The sequence below is a fragment of the Heptranchias perlo genome, chromosome 28 (assembly GCF_035084215.1).
Source record: "Heptranchias perlo isolate sHepPer1 chromosome 28, sHepPer1.hap1, whole genome shotgun sequence".
Taxonomy (NCBI): Eukaryota; Metazoa; Chordata; class Chondrichthyes; order Hexanchiformes; family Hexanchidae; genus Heptranchias; species Heptranchias perlo.
Window position 1 is genome coordinate 26,703,831 of NC_090352.1, and position 26,766 is coordinate 26,730,596.

The window sequence follows — 26,766 nt, forward strand, 5'->3', positions numbered from 1 at the left end:
CCTAACATCGGAGTGTAGGTTCTTGAGGAGTCAGAAGGAGCAGAAGTGCCGGCCCCATCTTGACCGACTCCTCCACCCCCTCCACCCGATTTGCCTGTGGGCCACGGCGCATGGTGAAATTGGTAAGGCCCCGACAGGCGAGCTGTGTCAGGGTGTTGGCTCCTACAGCTCACCTGAAATATTTCAATGAGAGCCGAGGATGAATTCAGCACAGTCCTGAGGCCTTTCTATTCTGGGGCAGGGTCACTGTGAGCTGCCTGAATCGTGCCTGATTTCGGACGCTAATTAATTTCAATGCCATTTTGTTGGTTTCCATTCTTTTGTCTGGTGCCAATAATTTAGAAATTAAATATTATCTTTGAAGTATTTATTTCATAATGTTTAATCTGGGGTTTATATTTAAATAATTTATAAACTAGGCTTATTTGATTTCAAGTTAAAACTATAGAAATTTCTTCAGCATCCTGATAGTTACTTTACCATAACTGTGACCAATAAAATTGGAAGTATAATGAAACATAAAGGAGATTTGCACTGAGGAACCATTATTTGATACATTCTGTGAGATTAGGCTTCCCAGCTCATGAATTAGCTCATGTTGTGTTAACTTATTTAGGTACCTGCCATTCTTATAGGGGTGTGGGGAGGTAGGGGGTCATTACTGATTTAAACATACACTTAATTAGTCGAGCCTCTAAATAACTGCAATAAAATAAGTGCAAAACAAGTGCCCTCGGCAACATCAGCCGAAAACACAACGACAGGTTCCACATGTACGCTGACAACACCCAGCTTTACCTTTCCACCACCTCTCTCGCCCCCTCCACTGTCTCTCATTTGTCACATTGCTTGTTCGACATCCAGTACTGGATGAGCAAAGATTTCCTCCAACTAAATATTGGGAAGACCGAAGCCATTGTCTTTGGTCCCTGCCACAAACTCCATTCCCTAGCCACCAATCACTTTAAAATCCTACCTCTTTGACCAAGCTTTTGGTCACCTGTCCTAATATTTCTTTATGTGGCTTGGTGTCAAATTTTGTTTGAAAACACTCCTGTGAAGCGCCTTGGGACGTTTTGCTACTTTAAAGGCGCTATATAATTGCAAGTTGTTGTTGTTGTCGCATAACAACCATATGTTGAATAACAACTTAACAAGATCTCAACAAAGAAAAGGCAGCTATTTCGTTTGTTAACTCACTTTTTGACAGTTAAGAATCCTCAGCGCAGCATTCAACTCAGGCAAGCAACTTATTAGCACTTTCTACTGATTTTCCATTATGTTTTTGCACAGATCTACTCTTTTAGTAAAATTAGTGAGGATTGGAATGTTGGCTTCCGCACTGGTGTCAGCACTTCCCTATTGGACACTCACCTGGTGAAAATTGATCTCATGAGTGGTGAAATATTTCCCACATATATCTCTCAGTGTGTCAGTACCCAAGACTCCAAACACTCTGTTGTTCTCATCTTTCAGTGGGATCACAAGGAAGGATCCATCTGTTCTGTCCCGATGACAGTTCCAAAAGTGAACGTTGCCATGTTCCTGAACTTTGAGAATGTAAACTGGTTTCCCTTCATCAACTGCAAAAAAGCTAGTTTAAAATACGAAAAAATGATTGATTGATTGATGAAACATTTTTATTTCCTGTCAAAGTAATTGCTGAGGAATGCAACATTTTTCACTTTGGCCAATTTAGTTTTGAGCTGTGGGCACATGCCCACTAGGCATTGGGATAAGGCTTCCTACACTCATTTCATGCCAAACACTTACAACCAGTGGACAGGAGTGACTTTCATCCTATGAGTTGAGGCTGAATTTAAATCCTGGTTGCAGAGGTAAAAAAGCCAATGTCTAACCCAATGGGTCATCCAATCTTCCAGTTAGATTGCTGATATCAAAATAAACACCAACCTAAATATCTTCAGTTCCAGGAGTTGGGTGGGTGGAATAGTTTTAAAATCTAAAACCAGGAACAGTAATTATAGGTAAAGCTGACATTAAACTGTCAAATGTAAGGACTTGCACAACACCAGGTTATAGTCCAACAGTTTTATTTGAAATCACAAGCTTTCAGAGCTTTCCTCCTTCGTCAGGTGACCTGACGAAGGAGGAAAGCTCCGAAAGCTTGTGATTTCAAATAAAACTGTTGGACTATAACCTGGTGTTATGCAAGTCCTCACATTTGTCCACCCCAGTCCATCACTGGCATCTCCACATCATTAAACTATCAGAAATATTAGAAGAATCTCCATTTATATAGCACCTGACAATAGTCAGGAAGTCCCAAGGCTCTTCACACTCAATTAATTATTGTTTGAAGGACAGTCATTTGTTATTCAGGTGAATGCAGTAGCCATTTTGTATACAGTGAGGTACTGTCAATAGCAATGAGATGCATGACCTGATAATCTGTTTTTGGTGATGTTGGTTAAGGGAGGAATGCTGGCCAGGACATGGGGAGAACTCTCTGCTCTTCTTCAAATAGTGCATTGGATTTTGTACATCACCTAAATTACCAGAACAGGCAGACAGCACTTTGCTTTAATGTGTTATCTGATGTGCAGCACCTTCAGCAATGCAGCACTCCCTCAGTACAGCACTGGCCAGCCTAGATTATGTGCTGAAGTCCTCCTGGGGTAAGACTTGAATCCACAACCTTCTGATTCATAAATGACAGTGCTGCTGACTCAGCCAAGCTGAAACAAACTTAACTTAAACAAAGGGCTCGATATTAGCAGGGCGGTGGGTCGATTGGGCGCGTGGGTAACGCGCCCGGTGAAATCAGTCTGCCCCGCGCGCGATCGCAGCCTAATTGGATCCACTTACCTGTTCTTCCGGGTTCCCCACTGCTGAGCTGCGCGTCGGGCTGACTGCGCATGCGCAGTAAGGTCTGTCAGCTGGAGGAGCTTTATTTAAAGGGGCAGTCCTCCAATGACTGATGCTGCAAGAAATAGGAAAAATTACAGCATGGAGCAGCCCAGGGGGAAGGCTGCTCCCAGGTTTAATGATGCCTCACTCCAGCTCTTACTGGATGGAGTGAGGAGGAGGGGGAGGACAGAGATCTTCCCCCCGGCAGGCGGGAGGAAGCGGCCTGCCTCTGTCACCAAGAAGGCCTGGCTCGAGGTGGCAGAGGAGGTCACCTGCACCACCAACATATCGCCCACCTGCATACAGTGCAGGAGGCGCTGCAATGCCCTAAGTAGATCAGCCAAAGTGAGTACACTTACTCATTCCCCTACACTCCGTCTGCCACATCACTGCCCCCACCCCACATCTCCTTCTGCACTGCCAACACTACTCTGTCACATCACCCCTCACACCCACTCAAACCTCATCCTCATCTTACCTGCACTTACTCACCTCGCCAGTACTCATCCTGCCACTACCACTCAACCCAATCCTCATACAATCTCATGGCTCTATCTCATACTCACCCTCTTGTGCATCTCTTTCACGGTCAGCCTCACTCAACCTGCCACCACCTGTGCTGCAGCCACAGGGCATGCATCACATATGTGCAGTAGGCAGCGTAAGACAAACGTGTCATGAGCATGAAGGGGATGCACAAGGGTGTTTGAGGGTTTGTCATGGTTTTTACTTATATTTAATTTCTGACCAACTCACATCACATATTATATTGGCACCACTACTGCCACGTCTTTGCGAATCTTGTCTGGTTTGTGCAATAATGCCCTTTCCTGAGGATCACAATGAAGACCCACACCCGATGCCACCCATTGTGTCACTGCAGAGTGGGTGTAGGTGTATTTGCAGGGCTCTTTTGTGCAGACGACCGAGAGACGTCGGCGATGTCCCCGGTGGCACCCTGGAAGGATGCGGAGGAGAAGTTGTTGAGGGCAGTGGTGACTTTGACAGCGACAGGTAAGAAGATGGTGCTCGGGCCAGCCGGGAGCAGCTCGGCATGAAGGAGGCTGCAGATGTCCACGACTACATGTCGAGTGACTCTGAGCCTCCGTGTGCACTGCTGCTCAGAGAGTTCCAGGTAGCTGAGCCTCGGCCTGTTGGCCCTGTGGCGAGGGTAGTGCCCTCTGCGAAGCATCTCTCTCTGCGGTTGCTCTCCCTCCTGCTGTACAGGTGGATGTGTCACAGCACTGTGTTGTGGAGCTCCACGTGTCAGAGGTGGTCGGCGTGGCCGGCGAGGCTGGTGATGCTGTTCGTCCTCCGAGGAGGTCATGACTGCAGCTACGGCGGCCCCCATCCGGAAGATGTACATCTGAGGGGGTCCGCAAGGTAGGTACATGTCTCTGGACCCCGGGGTAAGTGTGCAAGTTGGTGAATTTGATTGTTAGGAGGAAGGTGGTGGAGGCCAAACTTTGTCCAAGGTGACAGAGTGGCCTCCTGCAATGAGTGAGAGTCTCCCCCCCACCTGTCAAATGGACCTTTGCAGCTGCCACAGGCTGATGGCTGCAACACGTCCATTTCAACTGGGAGTGTTTCCCCCAGTACGGGAAACAGTCCCAGTTGTTTGTAAAATCCCACCCCTCCTGAAATATTCCCTTAATCAGGCCTGTTAATGACCTGAAATACCTACATAAATACTGTCAAGTGGCACCTCGCCGGCTTTAATTGCCTGCGGGAGTCCCACATGTGGGGGCTGCGCGTGCACGTCAGCGCGTCTGTGGGGAACTCGGAAGTGGGCGGGTTGGAGCTGGGATCCCGACCCGCTCCGGGATTCCCCGATTTTCGGAGCCCCCCCCGTCAGGAACGCACCCGATAGCCAGTGCTAATATCGAGCCCAAAGTGTCTGCAGCAAGAAGCTTTTTCTATCTAGATTGTAATTTGCTGCACTTACTGGGGGAAATATTTGTGTTGGATGATAGCGCAAAACAGGCGGTATCAGATTGGCCACCTGTTTTACGCCCCACCTGATATTCAGTTCTAGTGATTGCAATGGAACCAAATATTGTGTGGGGCATAAAACAGGCGGCCGATCCGATACAGCCTGTTTTACATTACCGCCCAACACGAATTTCTACCTCTCTCTCTCTGCAGGTTGCCCAAGTGCATTGGTCATTGTGCACAAGGCAAATTCCTGACCTTACCAGATTGCCTTGTTTTTGTTTGCCTGCAATTTATTTTGGCCTCTTGGTTGTCAGCAAGCTGCACACACAAGTAGGACTTGGGTTCAGAAATCCAATCTTAAAACAGGTTTGACTACGTGTATCCAAAAACAAAAGCTGTATGCACAGCTGGCTAAGAATGTGAACGCTCACCTTACACCTGCCATGTCTCTGTAGAGTGCCTGGTTCAGGACATATGGTGCATCTTCCAGAGTGCAGGCCACATAGTGCAGGAAATTGGTACCCCTCTCCGGCCTGTGATTATTACGCTTCAGCAGAGCTATGGAAGAACTTATTTTCTTATTCGCACCATGAGCTTCTGAATCCTATTATTGAGAAAAGTCCCCATTAAGTGTGGACTCGGAACTAATGCCAAAGCCAACATTCTTCCACATAAAAAGTCTAGAAAATACTGATATTTTAACTGCTTCGAGCAAAGGTGCTCACCAAGATGCAGATACAGAAATTATATCTCAAAATATTCCCTTTTGTAGGCTTTTGAATGGCTAGCAAAGAAAAAATGACTAAATTTCTCTGAGAAAATACAGTGCGGTAATTTGAATATATTAACAACTTGTTCCAGACATATATGGGGAGGCAATGCTCTAAATGTTATGTGTCATGAGATTGGAAATTAATTCATGAAGATTTCCTCCAGTTAGTTTCTCTTGCACAGTCGTAAATGTTTTTTTTAAAAGATGTGTTTGCAATTTTGCGAATACTGACCAGATGAGATCTTCATGAACAGATTTATAACGTCACTACACACAGCAACCAGAGCAATTCTTCCCCTTTGGTGTCACATTGTGCATTTTTCTCACAGAATCTTGGCAGCAATTTTGCTGTAGTGCGATATCGGGCAGGCCGGCTGGCTGTCAGAGAGAAGAATGAATAGAAACAACAACTTACATTCATACGGTGGCCTTTAACATTACAAAATATTCCAAGGGCTTCACAGCTGGGGGTCAGGCCCGAGCAAGAGCAGGAGGTTGCTGACAGTGCTAGCTACAGTTGAAGAGGTAGGTCTTAACAAGGCTTTTGAAGGTGAGGAGATAAGTAGTAAGTTGAAAAGGGTTAGAGACAGAGTTTCAGAGTGCGGGAGTACGATGGCTGAAGGTTCTGTAAAGCAGAGAGTGGTGAACGCTACCAGCCCAGAGTTTGGAGAGTGGAGGTCGCAAGCAGGACCTTAGGGCTCAAGGAGTTTACGGAGGTATAGAGCAGTGAGGCTATTGGACAGATTTGTAGATGGAGGTGAGTATTTTGAAGTCAGTGCACTAAGGGAGGGAAAGTCAGCGGAGATTGGCATGGACAGGGATGATAGTTAAGCAGGATTCTGTGTGGGATAGACTATGGGTAGCAGACTTCCGGATTTTATGGAGTTGGAGTTTATGAAGGATGGACCTTGGAAGACTGGCAAGAAAGGTAATGGAAAAGTGAGTCTGGAAGTGATAAAGTCATGAATCAGGGTTTCAGCCGTGGTAAGGGGTAGAACTGGGCAATATTTCAGAGGTCAAAGTAGGCGGTCTCGGCGATGGACTGGATGTGGAGTTTGATGCTAAGCTCAGAGTCAAGCAGGACATTGAGGTTGTACACTTTTGGATTGAGCTTGATTTGGCATTCAGGAAGGGAGGTGGGAGGCTAAGGCACAGAGTTTCTGGTATGGACTGAACAGGATGGCTTTTGTCTTGCCGATGTTGATCTGCAGAAAGTGTTGGTTCATCTACACTTGTTGGACCATCAGTAAGATAGCAAAGTGTCAGTCATAGAATTGAGTAGTTGAGATTTAAAGCTGGATATCAACAGCATACATGTAAAAGCTGACCCCCATGTTTACAGATAAAGTACCTGCAGGGCAACTTATAAATGAGGAACAGGAATAGGCTGAAAAAGAAACCTTGGGGCATTAGGGAGGTGCCTGTGTGGGCCCTGGAGGACATGCCATTGCAAAAGATGTGCTGGCTGATTTAACACAAGTAGGGATGGAACCAAGTGAGGGTAAAGCCATGGAGGAGGGCACAGAGAATGGCAATGGAGGAAGATACATGGTTGACTCTGCTGAAAATCATAGAAAGGTCGAGCACAAGGACGGATAACACAAAACACTTTGACCAGAGCAGGCTTAGTGCTGTGAGCAGGATGGAAACCAGCTGAAAGATTCAAATAGGGTGTGGTGAGAGAGGTAGGTACATAGTTGGATGGAGAGAACATACACCAAAATCTTAGAGAGGAAGCATAGGTTGGAAATGAGGCAATAGTCAAAAAGGACTGATGGATCAAGGGTAGGTTTTTTTTTAAGGAGCAGTTTTGAAATTAGGGGGTAACACAGTGTCTGAAAAAGGGAGCAGGGAATAAAAGAAAAGAGCACCAAAAGGAGATGAAGAGAAGCAAAGAAAAACAGTAGTAATAGACAAAATGACAACAGAGAATTGGTTGTGGAAGGGGTGCCGATTGGTATTCCCCCTGCCCACAGTTAAAAACAATGAAAGTAGTATCAGTTAGGCAACTACATTCCACGTTATTAGAAGTCCAGTTGGGTATTTGTTTTTAGAATGTGGAGATCCACCGCTAGCACAGCAGCCATCTTTTCCGGTCTGAAACTCCTCTTAAATAGGCTGGATCTTACCCTGTGGGGATTCTTATCAACTATAGAAGAACAGCAGCCACCAAAAGCAGAAGGATAATGATACAATTTTAAAGGGGTACAGGAACAGAGAGACCTTGGGCTTCACATACACAAATTTTGATGGTGGCAGGAGAAGTTGATTCGGCAGTTAAAAAAGCATATGGGATCCTGGCTTTATAAATAGAGGCATAGAGTACAAAAGCAAGGAAGTTATGCTAAAACTTTATAAATTACTGGTTAGGCCTCAGCTGGAGTAGTGTGTGAAATTCTGGGCACCTCGCTTAAGCAAGGATGTCAAGGCCTTGGAGAGGGTGCAGAGGAGATTTACTAGAATGGTACCAGGGTCGAGGGACTTCAGTTATGTGGAGTGACCAGAGAAGCTGGGATTGTTCTCCTTAGAGCAGAGAAGGTTAAGGGGAGATTTAATAGAGGTGTTCAAAATTAAGAAGGATTTTGATAGAGTAGATAAGGAGAAACTGTTTCCACTGGCAGGAGGGTTGGTAACCAGAGGACAGAAATTTAAGATAATTGGCAAAAGAGCCAGGGGGGAGATAAAGAGAAAAAATTTTATGCAGCGAACATAAGAACATAGGAAATAGGAGCAGGAGTAGGCCATACGGCCCCTCGAGCCTGCTCCGCCATTCAATAAGATTATGGCTGATCTTCGACCTCAACTCCACTTCCCCCCCCACCGATCCCCATATTCCATGATTACCTTAGAGTCCAAAAATCTATCGATCTCAGTCTTGCATATACTCAATGATTGAGCCTCCACAGCCCTCTGGGATAGAGAATTCCAAAGATTCACCACACTATGAGTGAAGAAATTCCTCCCCATCTCAGTCCTAAATCGCCCACCCCTTGTCCTGAGACTATGCTCCCAAGTTCTAGACTCTCCAGCCAGGGGAAACAGCCTCTCAGCAACTACCCTGTCAAGCCCTCTAAGAATTTTATTTGTTTCAATGAGATCACCTCTCATTCTTCTAAACTCCAGAGAATATAAACCCATTCTACTCAATCTCTCCTGCTAGGACAACCCTCTCAACCCAGGAATCAATCTAGTGAACCTTTGTTGCACCGCCTCTAAAGCAAGTATATCCTTCCTTAGGTAAGGAGACCAAAACTGTACACAGTACTCCAGGTGTGGTGTCACCAAAGCCCTGTACAATGGTAGCAAGGCTTCCTTACTCTTGTACTCCAACCCCCTTGCAATAAAGGCCAACATACTATTTGCCTTCCTAATTGCTTGCTGAACCTGCATGTTAACTTTTTGTGTTTTGTGGGCAAGGACAACCAAATCTCTCTGAACACCAACATTTAATAGTTTCTCACCATTTAAAAAATATTCTGTTTTTCTATTCTTCCTACCATAGTGAATAACCTCACATTTCCCCACATTATACTCCATCTGCCACCTTCTTGTCCATTCACTTAACCTGTCTATATCCCTTTGCAGACTCTTTGTGTCCTCCTCGCAACTTTCTTTCGCATCTAGGTTTGTATTGTCAGCAAACTTGGATACATTACACTTGGTCCCTTCATTTAAGCCATTAATATAGATTGTAAATAGCTGAGGCCCAAGCACCGATCCTTGTGCAGCCCATTAGTTAAAACCTGCCAACCTGCAAATTACCCATTTATTCCTACTCTCTGTTTTCTGTCCATTAACCAATCTTCTATCTATGCTATTATATTACCCCCAACCCCATGAGCCCTTATCTTGTGTAACAACCTTTGTGTGGCACCTTATCAAATGCCTTTTGAAAATCTAAATATACTAATCGATTGGCTCCCCATTTCTACCCTGCCAGTTACAAGCTCAAAAAACTCTAATAGATTTGTCAAACACACAATTTCCCTTTCATAAAATCATGTTGACTCTGCCTAATCATATTATGATTTTCTAACTACCCTGTTACCACTTCCGTAATAATGGATTCCTGCATTTTCCCGACTACTGATGTCAGGCTAACTGGCCTGTAGTTCCCTGTTTCTATCTCCCTCCTTTCTTGAATAGGGGTGTTACAATTGCTACCTTCGAATCCAATGGGACCATTCTAGATTCTAGGGAATTTTGGAAGATCACAACCAATGCATCCACTATCTCTGCAGCCACCTCTTTTAGAACCCTAGGATGTAGCCGTCAGGTCCAGGGGATTTGTCGACTTTTAGTCCCATTAATTTCTCCAGTACTTTTTTGTTACTAATATTAATTACTTTAAGTTCCTCACTCTCATTGGACCCTTGGTTCCCCACTATTTCTGGTATGCTTTTTGTGTCTTCTACTGTGAAGACTGATACAAAATATTTGTTTAACATCTCTCCCATTTCCTTATTCTCCATTATAATTTCTCCTGTCTCAGTCTCTAAGGGACCCACGTTTTTACATACTTGTAGAAGCTCTTACAATCTGTTTTTAGATTTCTTGTTGCATTTGGGTTATTCTATTTTCTCCCTCTTTATCAATTTTTTGGTCATCCTTTGCTAGTTTCTAAAACTCTCCCAATCCTCAGGCTTACTACTTTTCTTGGCAACATTATAAGCCTCTTCTTTTAACCTAATACAACCCTTAACTTCTTTAGTTAGCCACAAATGGATCACTTTTCCCCTGGAGTTTTTATTTCTTAAAGGAATGTATGTTTGTTGAGAATTATGAAATATTTCTTTAAGTGTTTGCCATTGCTAATCTACTGTCATGCCTTTTAATCTAATTTCCCAATCTACCTTAGCCAACTCACCCCTCATAGCTATGTAATTGGCTTTATTCAAATTTAAGACTCTAGTTTCTGACTTAAGTATGCCACTCTCGAACTCAATGCGAATTGTTATGATCTGGAATGCACTACCTGAAAGGGTGGTGGAAGCAGATTCAATTGTAACTTTCAAAAGGGAATTGAAAATATAGTTGAAAAGAAGAAATTTGCAGGGCGATGGGGAAAGAGCAGGGGAGTGGTACTACTTGGATAGCTCTTTTAAAGAGCGGGCACAGGCATGATGAACTGAATGGCCTCCTTCTGTGCTGTATGATTCCATGATAGTGACGTAACTTAGTTCAGGTATATTTTGCAGGCTATCAAGTTTGGTGTTTAGATAGTCCAGATGGTTACTAATTTTAAAAAATCAACATAAATAGACCCATAACAATACATGCTATAATGCTGTCCTACCTTATAAAGGGTCTGGAAAACAGTTTTATAAACAAGTTCCATACTGGAACCAGAGGTCTCTGCTGCTTGTTGGATATCACGGAGCCATCTTCTCCTGGCTGAGCTCTTTGCTCGCTCCATGCAATTCTGTTCGTTTCTGGCCATCAGAAATTTTACTATATTCTCAAAAACAGTTTTGTCACCAGAGATCTCAGCGGCAACTGTTTCAACGTATGTCCTGAACTCCTTTTTCGACAAAGTCGGATTGTCTGAATAGTACTTGTGCAAGAGTTTCAGCTTGTGGTGAGCTGTTTGAAGAAATACAAAATAAATCTTACACACAGCTCTCATTTTCTACAGTGGAAAAAAATCGAGAGAGAAAAAGAGAACTGTTTTTTCAATTAATTGCTTTAACATGTGTTGTTAAAAATTGTGTCAACGCAACTGAATAGTTTTCTTTGACACCAAGGACTTAATAATAAAGGCAAAGGAAGAAGCTGTAAGTAGGAAATAAAAAGTGGTTGTCAATGATAGCACTTCTAGGTGGACAGTTGTGACCAGCAGAACATCCCTGGGATCAGTCCTGGACCCTCTGGATGATCTTGATGGAGTACCTCAAGTATAATGCTTAAGTTTGCAGATGGTATCTGTTTGTAGACACGTTACAAATAATTTTGCCACAGTCCCTAAACACTGAAAACACAAAAACACCGCCGGTCCGAGCTCGCCTCTTTCTGCTTCGCCTGCCACCCCCCAGGACCTATCTGCAGCTTAGCATCAGAGCTGGTCGGAACTCATTGGGCCCTAACCAGCAAACTGCATCAAGACTCCAAATTGACGGCCACAGCTTGTCGGGGTCATTCAAATGAGGTCCGATGTCAAATTTGGCTCAGGCCAGTGCAAAGCAATCGTTTTGCCAACTTGCCAATCATTTTGGACACAAGTTCAATTTCTCCCCTCTGGTATTGCAGAAATTCTAACATTTACACCAGAATTGTACCTCACTTTAAGTTATGCCTGTGAAAAAGTGGGGTAAGTTACCTACATGACTTGTCAAGCTAGGATGTGGTTGAGTTCACAGTCTCTGATTATCCACAAACTTTGAAATGTCAACTTTGACTGAAGTGATTAGAAAAATCTTTTCTCAGCTATGCAACTAAGAAAGGATTCTGCAAGCTGCCTTTCATCAGTTTCAGGCAGGGAAATCGTGTCTTCTTTCCCTTCTATCAAGGAGTCCTTATCATGAGGTTCATTATGGGTGTTCCCATAAATTTCCTTATGATGGAGGCAGAATAGGAGCAGGAGGAAGAGGAAATAAGGGAGGCATGCAGGATAAGGTTGCTCCAAGGGGATGATGAAGTGGGAGGTACCCTTCAACCAGATTCTGAAGACCACATTGCTCCCTCAAGGATGGATCAGAAGAGCTCTTCTTAAGGAGACAGTAGTTCAGGAACTGTGTCTCTCACTGCAAATTAGCCTCTAAATATCCTCGCGAGCACAAAAAACAAAGAACAGACATACTTTAGAACAATGAATATACAACAGAATGAGTGCTCAACTCTATTCTCTATCGAAAGGCCTCAATATTGCACCTGCAAATCCTAAACATCACGATTATGCAATATTATGGAATGAATTGTAATTATATTAGAATCCAAAGTAGAGATTCTTTTTGCAACTTTATAAATAAAACAACTATAACTAAAGGTGGCTGTTGGAGATACATTACCTGGCACCCTTTCACCACAGGAAGGGAAAACTGAAGGATGAGGCAGCATGGGCCAATCCCATGCATGTCCTTGATGCCATCAACAAAATGGCATTGGAAGAAGCAGAGGACTTCAACTTGTGCTTTTTATACATTAAAAATAACAGTCCCCAAAAGTTCAGAGGGTAAAAGCACCATGTGGTTTGTACTCAGCCATACAGGTGAGAACATTCTAGGCTCAATTTCTGGTCTGTGCCAAGTTAGGTGATCTCAGTGGGTGATGGGTCAGGGAGATAAAATTGTCCTCACTGTGCCTGGGGTTTGGGGTGGGAAGGGAAATAGGCCACTATTTCTGCTCCTGATTGCTGACCAGTGACCTGAACTATGGACACTAGTGAGGACAGGATCAGGTCCAACTGTGATGTCCCAAAATCGACTCGCCTGTCGTCAATCACTGATTATTTAGGCAAGGTATTAGAGGGTGCTGGCTCTCGTGGAACTGTGCCCCAGCATGAGTCATGGCCTTCAGGAGAGATGGGGTAGAAAAGGGATAAAACTGTAAAAAAAAGAAAATAACAAAAGAAAGATTTTTAGGTGTCTTCTATAGAGTATGAAATAAAATGCATATCATGAAAAAGTAAAAGTTATCGTAATCTTCTAAAACTGTAATTGGGTCTGAAGCACAATTCTGAACTTACTGGGGAGTTCATTCAGAGGAAGTAGAATTCCTTTAAATAACCCTTACAAGTTAGACATTGTCATTTGTGTGGTCAAGGTCCAGTTCAGAACAGCGTCATCTGTTGGGAACTCTGGAATGAAGTCATGGCTGATAAACCTTTGAGTATTGAACTTCCTTTGAGCTTGCAAAACATAAACCTGTTTCCTATTACAGTCTCAGATTCTATAATCTGCACAAATGAGTTTCTGGAAATTTCAAACACTGAATAATGCTACGGCACAGGGGAGCATAATTATTATAATGCCTGTGACAAAACAATTACAGGAATATACAGTCAACACCTTCATTCACTATATTCTCTGAAATTGCGTAGACCCCCCTGGCAGTCTGCTGGATCTCAAGTGCATTCTGAAAATGTTAGTGTCCACAATTTCTCACAGTGATTCCTAATCTCCCCAAGCCACCAGGGATCGGCACGGAGCAGAGGCCAGCTGCTTCCCCCCCGGCAGACGGATGACATCTGGCATCCTGCTTATCCCCTCAGCCAGAGTATGGATATGGCACAGGGATTCATAACAGAGGGCAAAAGTGCGCAAATATAACTCGGTTACTCAGAAAAGTTTCAAACTTTAAACATCAGAATATTTATTATTTTTTAATGAAAGAAATTCCCAGAATCTTCAAAAAGATTACTTTGGCCATTTTTCATTGAGGGTGAGGTTCTCTTTTTCAAACAAAAAGAAACATCCCATCCCATTTTCTTGGGCCTTACTGCACCATATCTTTATGAAAATGCTCAAGGCCTCTGACGATGTTGCTCTGAGATCGACCAGCTGGAGGTACACAAGAGCTGCCCAAAGTGATGCCCTATTTTTCCCCCTCTCCCCATGGAGAGCAGTTTGGCCTCCTCATGGTGGCAAGGCTGAGATCAACAAATGAACATATGGCAGAAACATGGCAAGATTCTCTAAAAACCACCTTAAAAAGCTCATTAGCATTTTTGTGCAGTTATACCTCAAGTCAAAAACCTGTTATTTCAAGCCTCTTATTATAACAGTCTTTTTTTAAAAATTTGATCCTGGCATAGTGGAGTAGAAACTTAGATAATTTGTCCACACTTGCACACTTCCTGTAGGGGGTCATTGAATGGCAATCAGGAGTGGGAACTTTGGCCAACTTTTCTTTCCTTAACTCCGGGGTGCTGAAGTCAATTACGTGCCTCTACCACCATCCTGGCTGAGATCAGCTAACTCAGCACGAGAACACAAACCTGAGATCTTCCTGGAATGTATGCGTTGTCCTGTTAAGCCAAGAGCTGTTGCCAGCCTTTAATATTTAACCAACATAAACAGCAAAGTTATGTATTTACTGACAGAATTATCCTGTTCTACAGAAGATGCATTTACCTTTGTCGGGCCTGTGTCTTAGGAAAGTGACAACAAACCAACCTATGAATGCAACTGTTCATTAAACTGTTACCTGGTTCCGGTCTCCATGTGGGACAGCTCTAAAATTAGAAACCTGCTCCTTTACACAAGCATAGCTCTTGTATGCTGTCACTGTGATATTTGGATGTGTCATTGCCTGTCAGTGAGTTTGACTCTGAGGAACACTCACATCCTGAGGCTCTGATGCGTTGGACCAGTTTACTGCAATTAATAAGCCAAAGGGGCGTTGGTAGTTCTAGGGGTCGAATGCACAGTCTACAATAAAGTGAGCCGCAGCTGCTGTTGATCATGTAGAGACCATAACGTTACAATCACTGGTACCGTTGACTGAGCAATTCCTGTGCACCTGGATATCACCACGACTGCTTTCAGTCTGTCTACTGCAACTCCTTAGAAATGTTGAATTGTGCTTTAACAGCAATTCAAAAAGGAGGGTGTCAACATTTAGAAAAAAGAGAAAGAGGAGAAATAAAACAAAGCCAATAAAACCCAACACTACCCTGTTGCCAGTTCACAATACTATGAACATGTGAGCAACCAGGACAAAGTCAGTTATCTCCTCCTGTCTTCATAAAGGAATGTGTGCTCATAGCATGATATGCTGCCATGGGCAAATGCTTTGACATGTCGAGTGCATTGCGTGATTCATCTCCTTCTTAAGTCTTTTTCCCCTCAACGAGTTTTCAGGGAGGGAGAAAGAGAGAGAGAGACAGACAGACAAGCACAATAACTCCAGGGCACAAACTTGTAAAAAAAAACTGGACTGAAAAGCTAGTCACAGTAAAGAATGCCTGAAATCAACAGCTGCATCCAATAATGTCCTCCTGATGTGAAATCCCTTGCCACTCATTTTATTTGAAACCATAAGACCTTTTCCCTGAAATATGAACTTATGAACTTAAATAATCACAAACACCATGATCCTTGGAATGGTTAGCAGTTAAAAAACAGGCATGAGGGATGGAATAGGGTCATGGGAAAGCCAGTACTTAACTATACAAAGCAGTTGGGTCTACTTAGAAATTGCAAAATGCACTACTTAGCAAGTTCTACCTATAAAGAAAGCAGTGTTCAATTCAATATTTAGTCAGGTGAAATCCTCTTGCACTGGGACACATTCTGATGTCACGGATTCCTGGGAATGTTGACATCAGTACAATTGAAAAAATAATTAGCTTCAAGCAAACAAATCTCAGTAACTATAGGGCAGGTTCTCCAATTATAATTCATGGGGTTCAGGAGATTTTATTCACTGCAAAATTGGGAGGGCCACAAATCGGGCACACTGACCTCCACGCTCAATTCTTCGATCCACGCTCCTCTTGAATAAGACTCCATGGCAGGAGTTTTGCCTTGTAAAATTTGACCTTTATAGTCATTGGGGGGGTGGGGGGGTGGGGGGGTGGGGGGTGGGGGGAGGGTGATGGTGGGATTCCAAATGGTAAAAAGAGACAGCAATAAATACACCACTTAGTGTGGCAATGTGTAATATAGTTTTACTGTTCGAGTCCTTAATCAAAAGGTTGCAAGGTGGTTTGTCCAAAGTACAATGACTTTATTAAGAAGTTATAATAAGTAACAAAGATGTTAAAATGCAAGAGTACAATTAAACATGCTAGTAAGATGAGTACAACCTGACACAAAGTTGATCACCGTCCAAGACTTCGAAATGCACTTTCGAAGCTCTTGATTAGTTGAGCAATTCAGCATTGCTCCGAGAATATTCTAATCAGTACTGAAAAGCACCCAACTTTATATACGTTAGAGACAATTAGCTCTGTATTCTCGCTGTAGCTGGGGCTGCTATCAGTCCTACTCCCTTATACACACGTTTGGCTTTACCACCTCCATCATACAGCCAGAGATGACTCCCCTTCTCTAACTGATACACAAGGCCATATGGATGGCATCAGGGTCTCATTTCTCAAAAAGGCCTTCTCTTTCACAAGGTCATAAAAAGCTTGTTTTGGATATACAGCAAGCCCGTTATTTCACAGCAAAACTAAAGTACATATTTTACTTTAACAAGGTTTACAATAATGCAGAAAACTTGTATAGTGCTTTTCTTACACAATGCCCCACATAGACTGAAAGATCTCCGGTTTAGTCCCCCTCCATGCTGAGCTAACTGATCTCATAGTACATTCAAAACAGAGATCGATAGATTTCTAGATATTAAAGGCAACAAGGCATCAAGGAATATGGGGATAGTGCAGGAAAATGACGTTGAGGTAGAAGATCAGCCATGATCTTGTTGAATGGTGGAGCAGGTTCGAGGGGCCGGATGGCCTACTCCTGCTCCCATTTCTTATGTCCTCACTTTGGGTTGGCAGTATGGAAGCTATAATTAGCTTCAGTGCCCCTGTGCTAGACTGTGAAAATGTAATGATCCCTGCTCCCGATCACTCTGATGACACCTGCTGGAAGAGGCATGTGGACATTGGGTGAAGGCAGGACTGGGCTTGGGTGTCTTGCTCCTAAGGTCTAATAGTTCACTGACAATCACACTCTGTTGCTCACACACTTTGGTGAAGTTGGGAAGGGCTACCAGCAACTGTGGAATGTTATGCCAGTATAAGTTATTGCCTTCAGGGTAGGAGGAAATTGGCAACAAAAAAAAAGAGGTTGTGACAGCACAGTGAGCGAGTTGATGGCATAGAGTGATAGGACATGGACTCCACACTGCAATTCCTTATGTTAAATGATCTTATCTGACCCCTGCCAACAGAAAGTAGGACAGATACTTCCCACAGAGAAGGAATTGAAATTGGAGAGAAGTCAGCTCAAATAGGCCTCGCACACCTTCAACTGCATGAATACTGAGTACCATTGATAAAGGCCTGGGAGCAAATTGTCATCTGAGCCAGAACATCATGTAGCCCTGGTAGTTCTGACAAAAATACAAAGTAATTTAACGGAATTAGGAATCCAGCTTGGCCTCTCGAATTTGAACTACAGTAGCCTCATTTTTAGCTACTGTAACTTTTAATCCAGCTTTTTAGCACATCTATAGAGGAGCACGGCGAGATAGTTTTCCAGAAAAATAACTGACTAAAAAGCCAGGTATATGCAACAAAATGATTTACTGGTGCTGCTCCTCCTACCTTTCTTTAAAGCATTCTTCTCCATTCCATCCTTGTATGTGCTCATGACGTCCACTAGCTCTCTCAGATTAATGTAGCCTGAGACATCAATATCCCATTTCTCAAACAGTGCATTTAGGATCAGTTTGTGTGTGGCAGATAATGCATCACGATTTGCCTGGAAACACAACCATGGGTCATTTACGGTACAGTTCAAAAAAGGAAAATACTTCTACAAAATGCTTTTGCAACTGCCTTCCATCTCCCTGGTGTAGAAAAGGGAAAAATCAGCCCACCACGAGTGAATGACTGTTCTCCAAGATGGTCAGACATCTGGTAAGGGCAGCCCAGAGCTTGGCAGGAATGCCCTACTTGTTCAGTCTGCAATACCTGACTGGCTCCTGCTCAACAACTACTTGCATTTATATAGCACCTTTAACATCAAAAAATGTCCCAAGCGCTTCCCAGAGGAGTAATCAGAAAAATAGGCGACGAGTGAAAGCAGATAATACTGGTCAGTATGGTAAAGTTGTCCTGCAGTGTGTTTTAACAAGAACAATCCATGGCATTAGGCCAATTAAAAATTCCTTTGCCAGTTTTCGGTTTTGATCTTTTGACTTTGAGTTGGCAGATATTTGATGCTTAGTGCTAATTCACAATGGTAAGGAAGTATTTAATAGAAACTTACATTACAGATGGAGGCCATTTGGCCCATTGTGCCTGTTCCGGCTCTTTCAAAGAGCTATCCAATTAGTCCCAAAGCCATGCAGATTTTTTCCTTTTCAAGTATATATCCAATTCCCTTTTGTAAGTTACTATTGAATCTGTTTCCACCACCCTTTCAAGTAGTGCTTTCCACATCATAACAAACTGCTGCATAAAAAAAATTTCTCCTCATCTCCGTCCTGGTTCTTTTGTCAATTATCTTAAATCTATGGTACTATTCGAAGAAGGGCACGGGAGTTCTCCCAGTGTCCTTGCCAACACTTATCCCTCAACCAGCATCACTAAAACAGATTACCTGGTCACTTTTCTTACTGCTGTCTGTGGGGCCTTGCTGTGCACAAACTGACTGCTGTATTTGCCTATATTACAAAATTAACTATCCTTCAGAAGTACTTAGGATGTCTCAAAGGACTTCACAGCCAACTAAGGACATGAAAGGTGTTATATAAATGCAAGTTCATTCTTTCTTTCATTATTTATTTAACAAACACATCCCAGATAAGTAGCAAGAAAGATTACTCCAATTACAGTGAAACAGAAGCAGAAGGTCTGGCATTGAACAATTTTTCCTCAGTAGTACACAACAGCAAGGGGAGTAACAAATGACACAAGATCATAAGATAGCTATGGATGAGAGAGGCTACTCAGCCCATCGTAGATCATCCATCCAAAAAGAACCTAAAATCCTCTGATCACAATATCAAGGGATTTTGCCTCCATCACCTAAAACAGCAACAACAAACAGGCATTCATACAGGGTATTTAACATAGAAAAATGAGCCAAGGCGCTTCACAGAAGAGAAAAAAATGGACACCAAGAATAAGTGAAAAGTTCAGAGAGATGAACACTGGCACAGTCAAATAGGTGGGTTTTGAGATGGCATTTAAAGGAACGAGGTGGAGGAGTTTAGGGAAGAATAGGACCAAGAGAGCTGAAATCCCTGCCACCAATGGCAAAACAGAGGGAGGGGGAGTGCACAGGAGGCCAAAGTTAGAGGAGCAAAGGGCTCAGGGTGGGGCATAAGGGTCACAGAAAAAGGTTTGGGTGAGGCCATAGCCAGGCTGATAGGTAAAGATGAGGATTTTGAAATTGATGTATTGAGAATTAGAGAGCCAAAATAAGACAGTGAGGATTGGAGTGATGGGCACCTGGGACTTAGGGTGAGACAGGATACAGATGGTGGAATTTTAGTTGAGTTTGAATTTACAAAGGGTGGAACTTAGGAGCCAGTAATGATGGTCAGAGATATCAAGACTGGAGGTAACAAAACTGTGGATCAGGATTTCAGTTGCAGTGGGGGTGAGATGGGGCAGAGGTAGGCAATGTTGCAGAAAGGCATGTTGCAGAAAGGCTTCTTAGAGGCTAGGAAATGGGATTTGAAAGTGGCTTCTGTGTCAAGCAGAGAACAAGTTTTGACCATCTATAATAGCCTAAATGAGCAGTTGGGGAGGGAGATGGAACCAATGTCAATGGTACAGAGTTTTTGGTGGGAGACAAATACTACTACTTCAGTATTCCCAATTATCAATCAGAGGAAATTTTGGCTCATCCACAACTTAATATCACACTGGCAGTCTGATAACAGAGTTGAGGGAAGTGCTATTTGAGGTCCAAGTATAACGTTGCAGTTAACACGAGACCAGTAGCTGGCAGTGTTTTGGAAGGCTGTGATATGTAACTCATTTGAGAGGTTCTGATGTTGTTGTAGACTCCTCTCTTTGAGGAGGCTATTTTATGTAGATTCTCTTTAGCGAGGAAGCCTGTATAAGAAACAGCAGTTCTGAAATCATTCTATTGTGGCAGGTGGTCTACAGGCTGGCATTTATTACCCATCCCTAGTTGCTCTGAGAAGATGGTGGTTGGTAACTGAGTGGCTTGGTAGATCACTTCAGAGGGCAGTTAAGAGTTAAACACATTGGTGTGAGACTGGAAGGACATATAGGCAAGGCAAGGTTGGCAGGTTTCTCTGATTTGAAAAGGGTGCCACATGTTCTGAATTAAGATTGAATTCCTCTCTCCATGCTTATCTCTGGTCAGTGCACTAATACAATATAAAATAGCCGTTTCCTGTGGTAGCATGGATTGCGCTGGGATACAAGATGGAGAAAAAAAGGCCAGAGACATTGGGGGTGATTTTAAACCCCAAGAATGGGTGGGTTGGGGTGGGTGGGAGTTGAAAATAGTTGATTTTTGGGTCGTGACCGCAATCAGGCTGTATTTCCGGGTTTAACGTCGGTACGTAAAAGTGCAGGCTTCCCACTGGGAATGCAAAGTCCAAATATTTTGCGGTTGCAAACCAAAAAAACAACTATTTTCAACTCCCACCTGTTCTTGGGGTTTAAAATCACCCCCATTGTTTTGACTATGAGGCCTTCTTCAGGTGGATTGATGAAAGACTAGAAGAGAAAAATGAAGTGAGGCAATTAACAAATCATTGGGTTATCATCAGAGTGGGTGAAAAGATTAGAATATAAAAGAAGCAATATCTGAAACAAAATAAATTATGTGAAACTAAAACATGATAAGGTGATGGAAATGGTTACAAGAATAGGTAGAGGAGGCATTAATGAACAGAAGTGGAATACAACCAGAAAACTATTGGTATGACGTGAAAAAGAAGAGGAGGAATGGAAGAGGAGGCAAATACATCTATCTATGTTAATAATTATACACACATTCAGGTTGAAATCAGTGTCACATCTACATTACCAGAGGCAGAAACGGGAAGAGCCCCTATGTGATTTACCTGAGCTAATCTCTCTAGCTTTTCCTCTTTGGTCTCTCCATATCCGGCTTGAATATAGTTTATAAGGCTTTCTACAGCTGAAGACTCAGTAGTGTCTCCCACAAATGTCTCCATCAACTGGACAAACTGCTGCTTGTTTACAGAATTCCTGTCAAAGGGACTTGTAATCAGAGAATTACCACGGGACTTGATGTCCAACATAATGGATTTCAAATCTGTACAAAGACAAGGAAAAAAGAGGCACCATTTAACTGTAAGCAGTTCAAGCCCTCCGACTCAGTAGTGTTTTCTGACAGATGATAAATTTTACTGTTTAAATTCTTCAATTTTGCCACATATAAGGCAAGTTCTTTTGTACTTTGAGCTTGAATATATGGAATGCAGTGTGGTTATGATCTTAATAAGAAGGTCACTATTAAAGAACAAATCAATTAGATGTGCAAACTAAAGCAATTGTATAAGCATTTACTTATATTTGCTAAATATTTTTACATAAAAGGTTCTAGCACATAGAATGGCTCAGAGCATGTCGTCCACAGCTTCCAACCCCAGAGTGCACTGAGCTAGCTGATCTCAGCCAGGGAGGAGGAGAAACTTGACAAGAGAGAAAAAGGTATTAGAACAATCCCAATTGCAAATTTTACATTTGTACAAGGTATCAAACGTCATAGAATTTATGGCACAGGAGGAGGCCTTTCAGTGCATCATGCCTATGCTGGCCCTGTGAAGGAGCTATCCACTTAGCCCCATTCCCTTCCTTTTATTATTAATGTAGGCAAATTAAATGGTCATGCAGGTGTAAATCTTAAGCTTTGTGCATTTCACGTGAAGGGCCTTCCCAAGTAGAACCACCATTTCTGATTCAAGATCCCAACATACATAACTGGGTGTTTCAGTGAGTTAAGCACAGAGTCCTCTCACTTCAGTGACCTGTGTTTGAATCCAGCCCAAACTAATGAAATGAAATTCTTCTCTTTCTGTCATTCTACGGACCCTAAGTCCACAGCACAAAACTCTTAATATCACTCAGAAAAGCCCATAAGGATGGCTGTTACGGGAAATAAAAGTGACCCACAATCTTCAGTAGAAGATGGTCTTCTGACACGGAGGTTAAGGCATTATATAGGCAGCTCTAAATTGCATTTAATCCGTGCTATACTTGATCCAGGAGTGCTTCTTGCTGACTCTTGGTGGGTAGCTTTTCCGATTGAGCATTAGTTAGCTGGTGTCCTATTAGCCTCTGCCCTACCATTAGGGTGCTGGGCCCACATGATTTTGCAGGGTGAACATCTTTTACATAACGTGGTAAACTCACGGCCTGTGTTGGGCTTAGCATTGGGAGCCTGCCAGGGGGGTCAGAAAAGCACGCATAAGCAGTCCTCAAATTTTCAAAGCCTTTTCATATTTTTGTTGGATATTCCATTCTTTGTAATGTACATTTCAGCTTTTACAAAGGCTGTTAGATATTTGACAAAACCCAATGGATGGCAGCATGAATATGGAAGCAGGAAACTGAGTTTTTGCCAAGGGATAAGTGGCACAACACTCAAATCTTACGGTTTGATGGCTGACAAAATAGAAGTGGTCTGAATGAAGTGATGTTGAAAGAGAGGTCCATAAGACATTCTAGGGCACATTTCCTATATGAATGACACCATTGCAGCATTCCTAGGAGATGCAGGCAAAGAACCTGAGGGCACAGCTAACCATTACTGTCAGCGGCAGTACCAGCCCTATGGTGCATGTAAGCTACTGTCACAGCCTGTCTACTGATTCAGAGCATCGACAGGCAGAGCTCCTCTGACAAATCTAGGCAAGTGTGTGCCTGCATGTACACTGTAGGAAAGGCACTGTCTGCCTCTGGTGCAACCTGATCTATCTGGCATCCTTCTGTTGCTCATAAAACATAAATAAAGGGGGATTCCCATGGGTAATGCCTTATGGCAATAGTGTGCATGTTCTGAAAAAATGGGAGCACCAAAACACTTGGCACAAAGTCACCTGAGCAATGAAGTGGTGACAGGGAATGGGAATAACAAAAATCAACCACAAAGCCGGAAATAAAAGCTTTAAAATACTGCACTAAGTCTCCTTACAGGTCCCTAAAAATGCACTTTCACATACAGCACAGCATCAATCAACCCTCGTGTGCCCATTTTATATGATTGAGCTTATGACTCAGTGCTATTCTGGTGTAAACTCTGGGAAATTACATGAATGTAAATGGCATCGCTGAATCTCATTTGAAATATCGCAACTGATAAACTGGCGGGTGCTTCCTGCACTACTTGAAAACCCTAGCAGAACATTAAGTGGGCTGCTAAACAGGCAGTGGTCCAGTGTAATCAATCTTCGTCCATATTTCTGATTGGTTACTCCGACTTTATGAGTGTTGATCAAGCGTGACGAATCAGAAAACCTACCCTTAGGTAGTAAACGTGAAAAGAACCGCCCTTTTCCCTGGCACCAACACCCCTTTGATGAATACAAAGAATTCATCCCACAAAGATAGAAAAAAGCATGATAATATTTAATGTCCAGACCTATTTTTATTGCTATCAATTTCTATGCATCCTTATTGTTTTTCAAGTTTTATGAAGAACCTATAAAATGGACAAGATTGCAGCAAGTACCTGGAAATTGAGATGATGCTACACTCCACTCATCCTGAACGATACCATCAGAACTTGTAGCAGAGAGGTCACCTGCAAGAAATTGTAGATTAAAATGCATAATTATATTGGTACAATAGTTTTTTTTAAATGTTCTAAATCAACAACTCACAATGGGCCAGGATCGAATGTGTAATTTAAAAAAAAAATGGTTTTAAATTCTGAGAGCACATGGATCTCTTATTCAACAACAACTTGCATTGATATAGTGTCTTATATAATGTAAAAAAATCTCAAAGTATTTCATAAATGGAAACAGGGGAACAGAGCCTGAGTTATGGAGGGAGAGTTTAGGGGGCTGGCCAAAAGTTTGGTTGAAAAATGGGTTTTGAGTTGGCTTTTGGGAGAGGAGTGGAGAAGCATAGGGGTTTCAGGAGAGAGTTTCAGAGAATAGGGCTGAGGCAGCTGAAGGTTTGCCATCAATGGTGGGGTGCGGGGAGGGGGTGGCTAGCACGCAGAATCTTCAGTCTAAACATTGCATTTTATTGCCAAACCGCTGTCCCTCCTTTTTCATGTGAATTTTCAATGGATGATGTCACAAGTGGAGCAAATAAGGCAAGAATCCTGTCTGAGATTCAGCCCATGACATCATCAACGGAACAGTCCATGTGGAAGCAAGATAAGTCGGACAACAAAATTATAGGGATAGCTTTCGGATCTTAAACTTTTGATAATATAATGTTATTAAAAGATCTGTTACTTATGAAAAATATTGCCATTCGGAAATTATTTGGGGGATTTAAGTTGATTGCTGGCTTGAGTATTAAATTGAAGCTTGTCTGCCAATGACTCCAGTTCATTTGCAAAGTTTGGACTGAAGATTTTGAGTGCTGCCCCGTCCCTTCGTTAAAGAATCCATAGTAAAAGGCAATCATATTCTGCAGGTGGGCGTGTAATCTTATTTATAGTGACATGAAAAAGCTGAGGTGTATATCTATTAAATGGTGCATGGGCAGATATGGTCAAAAAGTGCATTCAGTATATTAGGTAAAAATGCAATTGCAGTAAAATTATTTGATATAGGCACTTATATTGTAAAGTCAATAATTTTCATATTGATACGTAAACTTACAAATATCTGAAAGCTGTCACTATTGTTACATTAAAGTAGGCTGCAGCATCTATATGGATATACAATCAAAGATGTTGCATGATGGTTACAGAAAGGAAAGTCTGACGTATGGAGCCCAGAGTTTTGTCCATTTTGTTTGATCAGTGAAGTTAATTTTATACTGCACTGAATAATTAAGGATTAAAGCTACTCGTCTCATTTGCATTGATGCATAAGTAAAGCATGTTGCTTGTTTATGTTTTGGTATTTTTTATATTCTATTTGCTAAATCATTGAATGTGTGTTGAGGCATATTTGCCCAAAGTGCACAAATTTAAATGAGGCCCAAGTGATATTATAATGAGTCAGGCAGTGCAATAATAACAGAAAAGTCAGGCTTGGGGCTGGGGACAGTGGGGAAAGGCATCACAGAATATGTCACTGCTAGTCCAGTGACCATTTAAAACAGTGATTACAGACAAGGACATTATGAATGTCCCTGGAAGCTCCAATAATGTTCCTGTGCTTGCATCATCTTACCACCTTTGTTATCCTCTGACAAGTTGGCGGTGATACTGTGCAGAATTGATATGTGTGCAGGATGATTCTGGGAACAAAATTTTCACAGATCTCCTCAGACTCAAATGCTATCTGCCCGTTCTGAGTGTAAGCACCAATATCTAATTTTCAAAACACAAAGTATCTACAATGTCACCATGTTTGTTGTACTGTGTACCTCAATGTGGGCCTCTCTTGTGGGTGGGTTTGGAGATTTGGCACTGGTGCCATGAACTATAGTTTCAAACTACAGCCTTTATCACTTTTTAAAGAGAAAAATGTCACTGGTTATTGAAAATAACACAGACAATAAGATCTGTAAGCAAGGATGTACAAGTAAAAGAGATCTGAATGATGTCAGGGTACCTGGTACAAATATATCTATAATAATATTCCTGGCATCACATGCCACTGATACATTTCATAGAATGTAATCATGTCCTATTATGTTAGACATGTGCGTTCTCCACAGATGGATAGACGAGTGGGGGGGGGGGGGGGAATACAGCCAACAGAACTAAAGACACTGGGGAAGTCAACAGTGTAAAGAATGTTTCTTTGGTTTTCTATTGCTGCTGAGCAAATTTCTCCAACTACGAGCCCAATGGAAGGTGAGCGCTGCAGTTATTCACTGACACGAGGAGACCATAAATACTATGAATGTGGCACTATAAACTATCCTAACTGTTCACAAGTTTCATGCAGTACATGCTTATTAAATCTGCATCTCTAAAACCAGCCTTTGTCAGACCAATCAATAAAATGAAGTGTAATTCCTGAGGCATATCTTTCTTTCAGAATCCAAGCATGCCTGTAGCTGGAAGCCATTTATACTTGGTGTTGTCAATTACTCTGGTACGAAATGGAGAAAAGGCTGATGCAGAAATGTGATAGGTTGAAAACCATATTTTTGTGAACAGGATCATGTTCTGTACCAGAACAGCTTGTTCATGCATGTGCCCAATTGAGGTATAAGAAAATAAAAACAAAAACAGAAAATGCTGGAAAAACTCAGCAGGTCAGCCCGCATCTGTGGAGAGAACATCTAGTTCTGACAGGTTGATAACACAAGTGAGAACTAGGCAAAATATAGAAAGTTCAGAAGGGAAGTGAAAAAGGAAATAAGAGGGGCAAAGAGAGAGTATGAAAATAGACTGGCAGCCAACATAGAACGGAATCCAAAAGTCTTCTCCAGGCTTATAAACAGTAAGAGGAGAGGTGGGGCCGATTAGGGACCATAA

The 26,766-nt window shown here is 42.4% G+C and overlaps 1 protein-coding gene across 1 annotated transcript in view; it reads right to left on the reverse strand.

Moving 5' to 3' along the window:
• The window catches only part of LOC137299220 (EF-hand calcium-binding domain-containing protein 5-like), a 115,683-nt gene that overhangs the window by 32,147 nt on the left and 56,770 nt on the right, over positions 1–26,766 (reverse strand). The window contains exons 9-14 of the mRNA XM_067967883.1: positions 23,878–23,949; positions 21,245–21,459; positions 17,793–17,949; positions 10,875–11,161; positions 5,238–5,410; positions 1,375–1,594 (exon numbers count right to left, since the gene is read on the reverse strand). Of these exons, the coding sequence (XP_067823984.1) occupies positions 1,375–1,594; positions 5,238–5,410; positions 10,875–11,161; positions 17,793–17,949; positions 21,245–21,459; positions 23,878–23,949 (1,124 nt within the window). The remainder of the gene's footprint in view (positions 1–1,374; positions 1,595–5,237; positions 5,411–10,874; positions 11,162–17,792; positions 17,950–21,244; positions 21,460–23,877; positions 23,950–26,766) is intronic.